We start from the raw sequence: 14,853 nt of genomic DNA on the forward strand, positions 1-14,853 counted from the left end.
TTGACTTCTGATTTGATTTTTGGTCAGTTGCAATCCGATTTTAGAACAATTTTGGCCAATTCCAAGTTGACTTGTTTGGCATTTGCCAGTGCACTTCGAGAAGAGCAGACGCACACGGTCATACACAAATACGCAATTAGGACCAGAAGGGAGAGGAGAATGGAAATGGAAAGGAGTTGGCAAGGATTTTCGTTAACTTGAGTTCAGCAATTCTTAAACTATGAAATAATAAATTATATTTTATAATATTTAATAATCATTTTAAAAATAATTTATTAGATGTACCCATGTATGTATATATACATATCTAAATAAACATGCATATATCTATTAAAAAATTTGTAATTTATATTGACTGCGTTAGCCTTTAGGTTTAAACATTCGTATTTTTCCACATATCAGTTTTTTTTTTTAATTTTTAATTAAATGGTTACGTGCATATCAAAAAAGTTCTTACCCATAGAGCCGGCTGAAGTATCTGTAGATTCTCTCTTCACCTAATAACAGTTACTCGTTCTGACTGTTTTTGTTGTTCCGCTCGTTTTTCTTCTTCTTTTACATGTATTTGTTGTTGTTAACGGCGGCGGTTTTTCTGTTGTTTCTGTTGTTTTGAGATCGCTTTCAAAGCTCCTTTTTATTCTTGTTTTTCTTTTTACGTAGCTGATAAGATGGCAACACGTTGATTCTGTTACTTATTTATGAACAATGTACTCCATACATACAAATGCAGCTCTGATAACAGCTGCAGCTTTGTTTGTGTCTTTTACATGAAAACGTTGATAACGCGCTGTGAAAAAGGGATTGAAATATGAAATATGTGCAGAGATACATGAAAACATATACATATGTATGTAAGGGAAAATGAAGCTTTCCTTCCGTGTTAGATTTGTCAACGACTTCACTCACTCTTAATCAGTATAAGAGTATTTTTTTATCTCCTCTATTGCTCGAAGTAATCCTTATGCTACATGCACTCTATTTGTGTTACATTATAAGAGCTTTTAACATTTTGACACTAACCTATATACATTTATGCATACGCGATTATAATTATAAGAGCTCATGATTATTTTGGAATCAACCGTTATCTGAAACTGCACATACCGCAGCATAGATCGAAATTTTAAACAGTAGAAGAGTTTTTAGTTTTCAATCTTATACTATGCTATACATACATACATACACACACATACAGAACCATTTACGTGCTCATGTATTTGTTCTGCTTTTGCGACTGTCCAATTCTTGTTCGTTTTTAGAATAGTTTTGCTTGTGTGTGAGCTGTTTATGTTGCTTAAGATTATAAATTTAATTGAGAGAATTTTTGTTTGTTTTAATGCTATTTTCATTTAGAGCTTTGTAGGGCAACAGAATTCTCACTCACAAATAGAATACAAAAATGCATTTGGCGCGTAACAAGCACTCGAATTTTAGCAAGAAAAACAATAACATCATAAATATATGTATGTATACATATGTATATTTAGAAAAAAAAACAACACATATTGCCGGTCAACTCAATTTATGTTGTTTTAATTCATGTTGTTTTTTGGCTTTGCTTTTGCTTAAGCGTTTATAAAATAAGAGCGAGAGAGAGATAGATAGAGAGAGAGAGAGAAAGAAAGAAACGCGATCAAGAAATTTTTTGTAGTAATTTTCCATGCAATAACAAAATGTTTCTCAGTTTTTATTGTGTATTTATTTTCTGATATTGTTATTGTTTTCTTCGTTCTCATAAAAATATAATTTTTTTGTGCTGTCTTAAGACGATTTGTTTTTATATGTAAAAACCGTGGAGCTATTTACCAGAACAAATAATAGTATAAATCACACAACTAAAAACGAATTTAACGAAACGAATTTAGAAAATAAAAAATAAAAACACTTTTAGTGCTGCTTCTTTTATCTGCTCGACTCTGTTTTTGTGGCTCGAGACTTAAGTAAAAGCTGGGCTTTGAGCGGCTTTTGGTAGGCGCGTCCCGTTAACTCGCCGACGACAACCGAACGCGGCCACTGACAAAATCAAACTGAAATCAGCCCCAGCTGCTGTCTGCCTGCCTGGCTGGCTGACTACTTGGTCGGTCGGTCGGTTGGTCGTAAACAGCACAGCACGAAAGCTATACGAATGTAGTTGTTGTGTTTGATATTGATGTTGTTGTATATGCGTGTGAGCGAGCAGCGCTCTTCATATGCACCCACACAGTTGCAGTAAGCTTATTACGTCCAGCCGAGAACAAGCGGGATAGCAAACATAGGCAAATGAGAGCAGAGCAGCAACAGGCAGTCGACCAGTAGCGGCAGCAACAACAACAGCACGATACGCTACGGCATATCTGTATGTATGTGTGTGGAAATGTACATATGTGAATAAAGAAGTTAATTTTGGGTATTAAAATGCACTCCCTTAATGGTTACATAACTAAATGTTTATTGCTAATTTCATACTTTAAACCATTAAATATTCATTAAATTTGTATATGCCTATTTCCATTAAACTGGTATATGTCCATTTGACTGTCTGTAGCGGAGCTAATAAGTCATAAATGCCTATTCACATTTGTGTTTTCTTTGCTATTTGTTGTCTTTTTTTTTATTACATATGTAGGTAGGTTCGAATATATGTATTTTGTTTAGGTTTTTTCTACATCTATACGTGTGTGCAGTGCACATGTGGAAAATATCAGAAGGGAGAGAAGTAGGAGGAGAGAAGCAACAACATTGACACGGCGCGACAAAAACGACGCTTGATATGATTGAACTCTTAAATTGTCCCGCTACTCTGCGTTTCGCCCACTCTTCGCCTATATGTCTACGTTGGACTAACATGCGTGAATCTAATGCATGCATATGTGTTGTCACTTTTTATGTGTGTGCGTGCTTGGCTGTTGTGTGTTAGGTGTGTGTTTGTTAGTGCTTTGCAACGTTCGCATTCTCAACGTCTGCTCAATTATCAACAGTTTGTTTGTTTGGCCGCTTTGTCTCCTTCGCCGTGTGTGTACACAAAGCAAAGTGCCAAAGCAAAGGCACATGCAAAGGCAAAAGTAAAAGCAATTGTTGCTGCCTATCATAACAATAACAACAAGAGCTCGAAAATAGCGAATAGCAGGGGCCAACGTGAGCAAGTGCGAGTGAGATGATACTATCCAAACACGCATATGGGATGGACCACGGGTATTCAAACAGATCACAGTCATTTTACAGTTCTTTTTTTTTTAAATCGTCTGTGCCTTTTATCACCCACATATACATAGGTACTGAATATGCAGCATATATGGGTGTGCATATTAACAGCTTATTGTTGTTACATTTATAAATGGCGCGCTCATTTTGTATTCAAAGCGAAGAATTAATAAATTATTAATAATACACATACATACATGTATGTATGTGTGTGTTTGTATATAGCAAAGGCGAGTGCAAAGTTCTATATGAGCAACTATTAAAATGATTGTCAGCTACATATAATCAGACATTTGCGTTATATGTGCATACACAGTATATATATATGTATGTACATACATATATGTGCATACATATGTACATACTACATGTGTACAAAGACACATAGATGTATGTGTGTAAGTATATATGTATGTAAATCTACAGTAAAAGTCTAGATTCTATTATCAGTTATTTTTTTCTTGTTTTTGTTTTTTGTTGATAACAAATACATGTACACATACACATATAAATATATGTATATGTCTGCATATTTACATACTCGTATGTATGTATATATCTATAAATGTATATATGTATGCATGTTGATTAATGAACAATTTTCGCACTGAGTGGGCTATAATAGGAGTTATCTATGGAGAAGCCCCCCATTGTGCATACAAGCATATGTATTATACATAAATATATACATATGTATGTGCCTATCTATATACCTATATGTTCTATGATAAGAGCCGATGACCGATTTTGTTCTATGTATGTATGTATGTATATAGTACATTTAAACTCTACATTTAAATGATAACTAGCGTAGACGCTGACAACAGACGGTGTCAAGAAAAAAATACCGATTGGAGTCAACTGACTCTTTAATACTTGCTCAGACGTACGTTATATATTCACGATTATCTCTGACTTTCAGTAAGCAGAAAAGCCACTATACGAATAATACGGCATATACCCATCAATATCAATACACCCGCCTGCGCTATCGAGATACATACATATGTATATTTGTACATACATACACATATGCATATACAATAAAAGTGAAATGCATTCTCCATAGTCTTGCAAGGACTATGTAGTATTTACATAGAAATTTACATGTATCTATATACTATATACATATATCAAAGTGTACTTTGATACTGTGGCAGAGACTTATAGTAAGATTACAAAATATTCATATATGTATGTACATATGTATGTCCAATGTTAATATATGTATGTATGAGCGATTGCTAGAGTCGTTTTGCACAAACTTAATTAACCACAAAGATGAAATATTTAATATTGATACTTTCTACTTGATATTTGTGAATTTCATATCGGTTCTGATTTATTGGAGTTTATTGAAAATGTAAGCAGTCAAGCAACAAGCTTAAATTAAATTCTTTTTTAAATTCCTCGGCTGCATTTATTGAAATATACCGTAAAACCCCTTTGCATCGCATTCCTTACAAACGCTCTCTCTTTCCCTCTCACTCCTACAGGCTCTCTGGAAATCTGTACGAAAGTTACACTTCCCCGCTCGTTGGTTCGCTCGCACTAACTGCCATTCTGGCTGGCCCTTTGGCATAATTGCAGTGCCATTTGAGCATTTCACCTGGACATGGGACAGGGAAAACAGTTTGCATGCCATTTGTCAACTTTTTTCGAAAATACACGGCGCACTGGGCACAATTAGTGAACGTGTACGCCACCACAAAAAAAGGACTGCAAAAAAGTACAGATAAAAAAAAAACACCAGAAAATATTACAAAAATGCATCAGTGCTGTCAGCTTGAGCTCTAGCCTTTTTAATAGCCTATTCTCATCTCTATCTCTATCCCACTTTTTCGCTCTCTCTCTCTCTCTCTCTCTCACTCGTACTCCTTTTATGAATATATCTCCCACACTCTCTCGTTCTCCCTGTACAGAGGTACTGCAAATTAAGCTATTTTTCATTTGCACTCGTCACACTCCTTCCATTCAAATTGTGATCATTCTCACTCTGTCTTTCAATAAGCATAGCTGCGCTGTCAACTAAGTCCGATTTATTTTCAGCTTACTTAGCTGCTGTATTTAGTTACTTAAAAAAATTATAAAATATGTAAATGAAAAAAAAAAAAAGAATTTTATGTATTAATAAAACTTTTTGTTTTAACGCTCGCTGCGCATCACTATCTGTATACAAGCAATAAGCCAAAAAAAAAAAAAAAACTGTAGAAAATCTGAAAAACATCCGCACTCGCATTCGCAAGTTGTCAATTAATTGTGCTGAAAACCTGCATATGAATGGGCCAAGGGGAAGGAGAGACAGAGAGTGATACAAGGATGTGCTTGTAACTTTTTAAATGGCTAAAGCATTTACATGAATCGCTGAAGCAAACGCAAGGGGATGATGGAGCCCACCCCGCTTTAACTGTTGCCCTCAGCGTGTAACTTCGCCTCACTGCTTTGCATGTGGACATGGCTTAGTGATTTCGTGTGCCTGAGTGGCTGATAACTAACCGGTAATGGAGTCGATTATTTGACACATAGGCTCCCTGCATTCCGAAACGAAGGGTAAAAAAAAACAGTAAGTTAAAGAAATGGGAGGACCATTGGTTTTTATCAAGACCAGTTGGACAGTATATTCAAATCTGAAATGATAACAGAAAATTGGCGCTTTACGAACTAGCATCACTATTCAGCACTTACAGCTGATTAAGTTACTCATTTTGGTAATTAATCATCGTTTAAAGTTACAATCGATAGTTGACACGAAGCAAAAGCTGATCTGAATTTTTTCTGCTGTTTGATGTGGCAGCAGTGGCTGTAAAATTTAACTTAAAGAGTCACTCGTCAATACATTGTTCAGTTCGACACATCGCAAAACTTTCTGCGCATTTTAGTAATTGGAAAACTCTTTCGCAAGGAGAATATCTGCATTTAATAAAATAACTGAATCTAATTTGAATTTCTGCGCGCACCTAGCAAACGGCCCGCTTATATCGAGTCGTCTGGTTTTTCGGGGTGCCCACAGCTGCTTTGTGTCTAATGTTCTGAGTGTGTGTGGCATATTTAAGCGGAAAACTCATTAATTTATTGTCACAGAAATGGCATCGCCGAAAGGCCAGAGCCGTGTTGAGTCTCGACGTAAAAAGACGACCAGCCGCTTACTGAAGTTCAAGGAAAAATATCTTAGCTGGAAATATGCTCGATATTTGGCTCTCGATCCGTCGGCTCTGCCGATTGTTGCTCTGCTGATTGTTTTGGCTGAGGCGGTGATCAACGTGTTGGTTATTCAGCATGTGCCCTACACCGAGATCGATTGGGTGGCTTATATGCAGGTGAGAGAAAGATAGAGAGAGACAGCGAGCGGGTGGTTCTATTCATAAGATAATTCACATATTTTCAGGAATGTGAAGGCTTTCTGAATGGTACCACAAATTACGCGTTGCTGCGAGGTAAGTAAATTCCCTCCCAATTTGTCTTTTAGTTTATTTTTGGAAACCAGGCAGCCGTTAAAAACAGAGAGCGAGAGAGAGAGTACGCGACAGAGTCAAAGAGAATTACCTTTAACAATAGAGAACTTATGCAAAAGGCAGAGTTTTGGAGCAAACTCGTTTTATCCATTAACGAAAGTTCCCTATTTCCTAACTTATCATTTCCGAACTTCGCTTTCCATCAATGAATCCTCCGATGGTTTTCGAAAATGTCCCCCTTTCTTTTAGAATTACAGATTCCGTTAAATTTACATTTAGTTAAGCAACGGTAACTGCAAACCAAAGTTATCTATAACAAGGCGAATGTCGACTTTCAATTTGGTTGTATTTTTCTTCGATTTGTTTCCACTTAATGGAATCTATATATATATAGCCCCTAGACTGTACAATAACAAAACTTAAAAGAAAGAAAAATTAAGGCATTTGTAGGTCAATTGGCGATTACAAAACAGTTATCGATAACAAGACATAGACAAATTCAACTCAGTTGAACAAGGATTTGATTTTGCTAAGGAAGCCTACGCCGTCGCTTCCACCACTTTCTCCTGTTCGTCTTTCGGATTTTTCGATTTCTTCGTCCTTCGTTGTGCTTGTTGATGTTGCTTTTGTGCCTCTGTTTTCTCCTTGAGTTCCTTTGGCTGTTCCTTCTCTACCTTCTGGCCCGTTCGCTTTGCTAGGACCTGCGCTAGAAGCAGAAGAATAGGGAAGTTAAATAACATAATTGATGGAGCCGTTAGCGGGAAATGTTAGGCCTTAACGTAGCGCAAGACTGCTGGAGCGAGCATTGGAGGTACTAATGTTAGGCCTCCATTTCGTGGGGCGGAATAAAGTGAGAAACATAAGACAGTGTAGGCCCATGCAGTCTGTTCCTCAGAAGATCTAGGAATCAATCATGTACTTCAACTGAATAGCCTAGGAATATTTGAAAATGGTCAAAATTACAAGCTGTCGATTTCAATAATCCTGAATTCAGAATGAACTTAAGTCGTGGTCATTTGGGAACACAACAAAATATAACTTTAGTTATTTATCTAGTCCGTTTGTTTTAAGCTTAACTGTGCCAACATTGCGTGAGCAGTGTAAGGCCTATTTGAAAGTGGGCTGTTTCCTCGATCGGAAATGAACTATGCCAGAGAGAGCCAGATCGATCTATAAGTTGCGTGTAGATTATATTATATTTAAAATATCAAAAGAGGATACTGCAAATACAGATCTGCGTTCCCCTGCTCTTCCGTTTGCTTTGGATGGGTTTTCTCAAAAGTTGGGAGTTTTAAGTATTTACGTTGCTTTCTTACTGCCGTCTTTGCGCTCCGCCATGCCGTTGATTTGCCCGGGCGTGTCCTCCTCCAGCTCGGCGTAGGCCTCTATGAGTGCGCGCTGCTGCTGGCTCAGCTTCTTAGGGATGTCGATCTTAATGTGAACGAAGTGATCGCCGTGGCCGTGGGCATTGACGCGCTTCAGGCCCTTGCCGCGTAGGGCGATCTTGCGATGCGACGAGGTGCCCGGTTCGATGTTCAACCATTGGTCCTCGTACACGCCCTGGACGCGGATGGTGCCTCCAAGCACGGCCTGGGAGAGAGAGATCGGCGCGTCCGTGTGGACATCGGCGCCGTCCCGCCGGAAGTAGTCGCTGCGCTCGACGCGGAAGGTGATGAAGAGCTCCTTGCTGCCCACCTGCATGCGCACCGTTTGGCCGTTCTCGATGCCCGCGGGCACTGGCACCGTCACCTTGCGGCGCTGCACTGTTCGGCCCTTGCCCTCGCACTCGGCGCACGGGTACTTGATGTACTGGCGTGTGCCCTGACAGTACCGACAGGTGGAACGCATGACGAAGGGGCCCGTGGATATGGTCTCGAAGCCGCTGCCGTTACAGTACTGGCAGCGGCCTGGCTTGGTGCCCGGCTCACACTTGGAGCCGGCGCACTTGGGGCACTGGTCGACGACGTTGACGTTAACGTCCTTGTTGATGCCACGCGCCGCCTGGGCGAAGGTCAGATCCATGACCAGCTCCTGTGCCTGGCCAAAGCCAAATTTCGAGTCGGCGAAGTCGTCGAAGTTGTTGCTGCGAAAGTTGCCCTCGCCGAATATCTTGCGGAAGAGCTCCTCTGGGTCGATGGTCGAGCGGAATTGCCAGTTCTGTGCAAAGCCCTCGGCTCCGAAGGGGCCGCCGCCTCCGAATCCTCCTGCACCGCCCTGCCTGTTCATGTTCTCTGTGGTCTGGCCGTAGGTGTCGTACTCCCGCCTTTTCTGATCATCGCTGAGCACTTCGTAGGCCTCGCTCACCTCCTGGAACTTTTTGCTCGCATCGGGATCATCTTTGTTCGTGTCCGGATGGTATTTCTTGGCCAGCTGGTAGTATGCCTTCTTGATGTCTTTCGCACTGGCATTCTTGGCCACGCCAAGTGTGGCATAGTAGTCCTTGGCGTTCAGACGACTCGAGCTGAAGATACTTCGCCTTTGCTGCTGCTGCTGTTGTAGTTGCTGCTGCCGCTGGTGTGGCGCCCTCTGTTGCCAGGCGGAGGTAGCAACTCCAACCGTTGAACTGGCAGCGGCTCTCGTCGTCCAACTGGCCAGCCGCCCGGACAACAATGTGGCGTTGTATTGACGGCAGCAGCCCTTGAACGGCAGTTGGCGCAAAACACATAAATTTTTACACGAAATCATTTTGTCCATTAATTGTTATAGTTAAACTCTATTTATCTTCTCTCTCTATTTGGCAGCCAGCTCTAACAACATGCCGTAATAACCTCCATGCTGCTTAATACAAAATGTTCTCTCTCTCATTTTTTTCACTTTGACATTTTGACAGTCACCGCGTTGCGTAAACATTTCGCTCACGAACACACACATGTGTTCGATAGATTGTTCTCGCAAAATAATTTGCCCGCTAACTGAACAGCTGTTGTTGAGAGAAGGAGATAACGCGTAATCGAACTAATTTAATTGCTGCTGAATTAAATAGCATAACATGTAGAATCAAAGAGCTCAATTATGATATAGTTACCGTGTGTCCCGTCAGGCAACCATCTCTAACGTCCGTAATAACTACCATGCATCAATACACACATTGTGCGCTCTCTCTCTCTCTCTCTCTCAGCTTTTACCCAGCGATATTTTATAGACATAAAGCTCTTTTCGATAGCTGGCTGATTCGATAACTTTGCTTTGTCTGCCATCATCGCGATTTGAATTACTTTCACAGTGTATGTTTTGAATCCTCCGCAGGTGACACCGGCCCGTTGGTCTATCCGGCTGCCTTTGTTTACATATACTCTGCACTCTACTACTTGACCGCCCACGGCAGCAACGTGCGCCTGGCCCAGTACATATACACCGGCGTCTACTTGCTACAAATGTGCCTCGCTCTGCGGCTTTATGCCAAGAGTCGCAAGGTACCGCCATACTTATTGGTGCTGAGCGCCTTTACGTCCTATCGCATACACTCGATCTATGTGCTTCGCCTCTTCAACGATCCCGTGGCCGTGCTGCTGCTGTACGCGTCGCTTAATCTGTTCATGGATAGCCGCTGGATCTGGGGCAGCATCTTCTACAGCCTTGCTGTAGGCGTTAAGATGAACATTTTGCTCTTTGCGCCGGCGCTGCTGCTGTTCTACTTGGCCAACCTGGGCGTGCTCTTGACTATTGTGCACCTCTTCATATGCGGACTAATCCAGGTGGTGATAGCTTATCCCTTTCTGCGCACTCATCCAGTGGAGTATCTGACCGGGAGCTTCGACCTGGGTCGCATCTTTGAGCACAAGTGGACGGTAAACTATAGGTTCCTGAGTCGGGAGCTGTTCGAGCAGCGCGAGTTTCATTTGGCGCTATTGGGACTGCACTTGCTATTGCTCCTGGCCTTTGCCAAGTACACCTGGACGTTCTTCAAGAGCTACGTGAACCTGCGCGAGGTGCAACAGTTTATACTGCCGCAACTAATGGTGAAGAATCGCGAGGAGAAGGAGCTGGCGAAGGCTGCTAAGAAAAAGTCCCATCACAAGAGCAAATCGAGGAAGTCCCAGCTGCAGGAGCAAGCGCAGGAGTTGGAGCCGGACAACATGGAGGAGGATGAGGAGGAGCTAACGGCTGAGCAAAAGTCCTTCTTGAAGTCATTCGAAAAAGGGCTGCAGAACGCCACTGGGCAAAAGCGACCCCCTGCCCCAGTCAAGGAGTCCAAGCGGAAGCACTACGATATCTCCTTCGAGCACTGCACCCAATTGGCTCTGCTGCCCTTCTTCCTGTGCAACTTCATCGGCGTCGTCTGCGCCCGCTCGCTGCATTATCAGTTCTATGTTTGGTACTTCCACTCGCTGCCCTACCTGGTCTGGTCCACGCCGTACTCGGTAGGCGTACGCTTCCTAATCCTAGGCGGCATCGAGTATAGCTTCAATACCTTTCCGAGCACCAACTTCTCCAGCATCGTTCTACACGTGAGCCACCTGGTGTTGTTGGTGGGCGTGGCACGTCATATCCGGCATATCATAAAGCTAAATGCGCTGGTAAAGCAGAAGCGTCACCTGGAGCAGCAGCAGCAGATGGAGCGTGAGAAGGAGCAGGAGAAGCAAAAACAAATATACCTAACGTATGATGACCCAAAGATCACAAAGAAATTGCAATGACGGAAAAATATCGATTTAGAACATGTTAAAGAAAATTAAGATTTATGTAAGCTTAGCTAGTTGAACAAAAGAAGACTTGAATTGTTTTAATGGATTGTTTCACTGGAATAAACTGGATGGGGAATACATCGAGGAGAAGCCCAGTAAAATCCATTCTTTGGTCTTCGAATCGGGCACTCCCCATCAAAGAGCTAAGTTGATGCAGACTTAACCTCAAAAACAAATTATGTTTTTATTGTCGTTAAAAGTAAACTTGACCCAGCCAAAAGCGCATGCATGTCAGGAGAACTTAGAGCTATACAGACTATAAATAAATAAGATATACTATATGGACTACAAATACGATATACATAGTTTTTGTACAAAAGTGTGAAAGGCCATTTCGTTGACTTAAGCTGGGGAAAGGACTTAAATTTAGAGACTTAGGCTAAGGTATGTCCAGTACAGAGAATCGGGATGGGTAGGGCTGAATTTGGGATTCGTGATTGTACAACAGTAGGAGAGGGCATATTCCGTGGCTACAGGATCAGTCACTGCCAACGGCTGCCCTGGGCGTGTGTCGCAGCAGGGGACTCACTGCAGCGGGCGCTGGACCTGGCGGGGACAAGGGATTCAGGTCGGCTTGGTTGGCAGCAGCATCCCCGGCAGCGTCGGCAGCTTCAGTCACGCTTCCGCTGCGCTGCACACTGAAGAAGCGCAGCAACGTCGTCTCGCTGTTCCGTCGGCTCGAGGTGGGCGTGCGGAGATGCGGAGCATTATTATCGGAGTGCGATATGCGCCGCCTGGGCGTAGCCTGCAGACGAGGACTGCACTCGGAGTGGCGCAGGCTTTGGAGACGCGGCGACGAGGCCAGCACATCCAGCGATGCATCCTCCATGCCCATCTTCTCGCTGAGGGTCAGGCTGCCCCGGCTCATAAGCTTCTGCTTGCGTATCTTCGTCAGCCAGTCGACCTTCTCCTTAGCCTTGCGTTTGGGCGACATGATGGTCAGGTGCGGTGCCTCGCCGTCTAGAACATAGTTGGGCAGGTTCGAGGTGGGCGAGTAGATCAACGAGCTGAGCGAGGGCGGCGAAAGCGAAGAGTTTGCTGAGTTCGCTGAGCTGGCTCCAGCTGCAACTGCTGCTGCTGCTGCGGCAGCCGCTTGAGCAGATGTTGTGGGCGGCGAGTTGTAGTTGTGATTCGTTGGCAGCTCACTCAAAGGCGAAGGTGTCGACAGCTTGGCAGCTGCAGTCGCGGGGGCTGCCAGTTGTTCCTGGGCATTCTCCTGATTGCTGGACAGCGTGGCAGACGCTTCCTCTTCTACTATACCTGGCAGCTGCTGCTGCGGTTGTGGCTGCGGCTGACTGCTGGCTGCGAATAGGCGACGTCCTCTGGACTCAAAGGTCTTGGTGCGCTTCTGCTGCGGCTGCTCCAGTTGCTGGTCCAGCTGCTGATTGCCATCGCTGCCAGCGCCGATGCCGCCCAGCATTTCCAGGAAGGAACGCTTGATGCTTGTCTTCTCCACGGAGCTGGGCGTGCGCTCGTTCTGCTCCATGAGCCGCTTCAGTGATCGCGGTGTCGACTCCAAGTCTCGCAGATTGTACTTGTGCTGGGAGGAGGAGCTGGCCTTGGCTGCCCCACCGAACTCCCTCACATAGCTCGACTGCCCACGAAACATCTCTGCTCGTTCGGCTGCCGTCAGGCTCTCCGGCTGAGGACCAATGCGCCAAATCTTGTGCCGGGCATCGTCGCTACAGGTGACAATGGGACGATCATGCGTGGAGCCCCAGGCCACACAGGTGACCTCCACTGTGTGACCAGCGAGGGCAACCAACGGCTCAGCCGCATGGTCCAAGTTCCAGATGTAGGCCCTCTCGTCGCTGCTGCCGCTGAGCAAGTACTTGCCATCGGGGCTGAGGCAGCTCTTGATGTAGAACGTGGAGTTGAGCAGGCCCTTGTAGCTGGCCATGGGCTTGGCTGCATAGGAGACGAGGTTGTAGCAGTAGATCGTATTGTCCATGCAGTTGGCGTAGAGCCGCGTGCCCGATGCATCGACTATGAGATTGGTGAATCCCTTGAACGTGGAGGAGCCGGCATAGGGCAGGCTGTGCCTCGGCAATGGCTCCTTCTTGTAGGCCGAATAATTGCGCCTCAGATCCCAGACCTTGATCACACCATCGCCAGCTCCGCAAGAGATCAGCGTGTCGTTGTCTTGGAAGGCCAAGCCCGTGATGCTGCTCGACGTGTTGCTGCTGTAGTTGGTCATCTTGGGCGTTCTGGTCCTCTGTCTGCGCTGCGACTGAGGTGTGCCCGGCCCACCCGTGTGACCGCTGTAGATGCAGTTGTCCACACGCGAAGTGAGATCCGCGTGGAGGCTCGCGCGTATATCCCAGATCAGTATAGCGCCATCGCGCCCTCCTGTGGCAAAGACGGCTGCATCTGTGCGCTTGAAAGCGGCCGTCTTTACAGATCTGGTGTGACCCACGTAGGAGTTTAGACCACGTATGCCCGACCCGGAGACTTCCCACAGACGGGCCGTGTGATCTCCCGAGGCGGACACGAAACGCATTTGTCCCGGCGCCCACTCCAAGTCGAAGACCGCATTGTAGTGGCATTGTGGGGCACTCAGTGCCTGCTCCTCCGTCTCCTGGTTGCGCACCGTCGTGTCCTGCAGCGCAATCTTACCATCCTCATTGGCTATAGCCAGAATATGTCGGTATCCATCACAGTTGGCGAACTTCGCTGAAAATATCGGGGGCTCCGGATTGAAATCTGGACTGTAGTTGGCTGGCGCAATGCCGCGCCAGCTGTCTTGCTTGTAGACACACAAGCGATGCAGCGCAAAGTCATAGGAACAATCATTGGCTGTAATGACAGTTAAATTAGTTATAAATTCGTTTAAAATGCTTTTGCGCTTTGTTTACGCTCCAAATTTGCTTTTGCAAGCTCAGCAAAATCTCAATAACTCATATTACAACACTTTAAACCCAATTTGCATAGCAATTTCATAACTCACAACTAATTTCTTTTTGGCGCTCGATTTAACCGCGCAAGGAGCGATCGGCGCGAACTTTCTTCTTCATTTCGAGCGCCAAAAAAAAATTGTTTTTAGTTTCGCCTTACCCAATCCATGTTCTCTGCTGCGCAGTCTGTTGTATATGTTCATTGTAAATACTTCTTTCCGTTCAATCTGCTAGTTTTCGACACGGCTTTTTCTACTTTTATTTGGTATAGAAGCTATTTCTTTTTAATTAAACTCGCATTTAGTACATATTTCCTGCTTGCGACGCAATCCCTAATAACACAGTCGAAAATGTCAACAAAACTGTTAACGTTACGCTTCTTAACATGAGCGCTGACATTAACAATCGAAATATCGATAGCTGATTTTACAAATGATATGTAGTTTTTGTTTTCAACTACAATTTAACTCCTCTAATAATTATAATTCAAAACTTTTATTAGGACCTAACGATTATTATTAAAATGCTTTTAATAGCAGCAAAGCAATCACAGATGATTTCATTGTCAACCATTCAACTGGAGTTTTAATTACTGTATTTTAATAAAAAAAGTTTAATATAATATATGCAAAATATTACTTG

At 43.8% G+C, this 14,853-nt stretch overlaps 4 protein-coding genes across 8 annotated transcripts in view; 1 reads left to right on the forward strand and 3 right to left on the reverse strand.

Annotated features, from left to right (window-relative positions):
- The window catches only part of Sesn (Sestrin), a 31,980-nt gene extending 29,933 nt beyond the window's left edge, over nt 1–2,047 (reverse strand). Inside the window, exons 1-2 of one of the 2 annotated variants that reach the window (XM_018106642.2) lie at nt 1,807–2,047; nt 458–787 (exon numbers count right to left, since the gene is read on the reverse strand). The gene's annotated coding sequence lies outside the window, so the exon portion shown is untranslated. The remainder of the gene's footprint in view (nt 1–457; nt 788–1,806) is intronic. The other variant, XM_018106641.2, reaches the window with a different exon arrangement.
- A 4,120-nt stretch (nt 2,048–6,167) lies between these two features.
- On the forward strand, nt 6,168–14,550 carry Alg3 (Alg3, alpha-1,3- mannosyltransferase). Its single transcript, XM_018106193.3, has 3 exons — nt 6,168–6,497; nt 6,566–6,614; nt 9,879–14,550. Exons 1-3 carry the CDS (start codon nt 6,264–6,266, stop codon nt 11,267–11,269), a joined length of 1,674 nt encoding a protein of 557 aa, XP_017961682.1. The 5' UTR covers nt 6,168–6,263; the 3' UTR covers nt 11,270–14,550.
- LOC108654696 (dnaJ homolog l(2)tid, mitochondrial) lies at nt 6,960–9,513 on the reverse strand. Of its 4 annotated transcripts, none has more exons than XM_018106196.3 (2): nt 7,949–9,513; nt 6,960–7,333 (listed from the first exon to the last, which is right to left on the reverse strand). In XM_018106196.3, the coding sequence occupies exons 1-2, from the start codon at nt 9,324–9,326 to the stop codon at nt 7,137–7,139; spliced, it is 1,575 nt and encodes a 524-aa protein (XP_017961685.1). In that variant the 5' UTR covers nt 9,327–9,513; the 3' UTR covers nt 6,960–7,136. The 4 variants fall into 4 exon arrangements, with proteins under 4 accessions (XP_017961685.1, XP_017961686.1, XP_017961687.1 ...); XM_018106197.3 differs by having other exon boundaries at nt 6,960–7,338; nt 7,949–9,511; XM_018106198.3 differs by having other exon boundaries at nt 7,936–9,511.
- l(2)dtl (WD40 domain-containing protein denticleless) lies at nt 11,477–14,553 on the reverse strand. Its single transcript, XM_018106191.3, has 2 exons — nt 14,372–14,553; nt 11,477–14,113 (listed from the first exon to the last, which is right to left on the reverse strand). The coding sequence occupies exons 1-2, from the start codon at nt 14,412–14,414 to the stop codon at nt 11,796–11,798; spliced, it is 2,361 nt and encodes a 786-aa protein (XP_017961680.1). The 5' UTR covers nt 14,415–14,553; the 3' UTR covers nt 11,477–11,795.
- Nucleotides 14,554–14,853: the final 300 nt, after the last annotated feature.

This window comes from Drosophila navojoa, chromosome 5, assembly GCF_054131105.1.
Source record: "Drosophila navojoa isolate 15081-1374.11 chromosome 5, UAZ_NAV_1.0, whole genome shotgun sequence".
Classification (NCBI taxonomy): domain Eukaryota; kingdom Metazoa; phylum Arthropoda; class Insecta; order Diptera; family Drosophilidae; genus Drosophila; species Drosophila navojoa.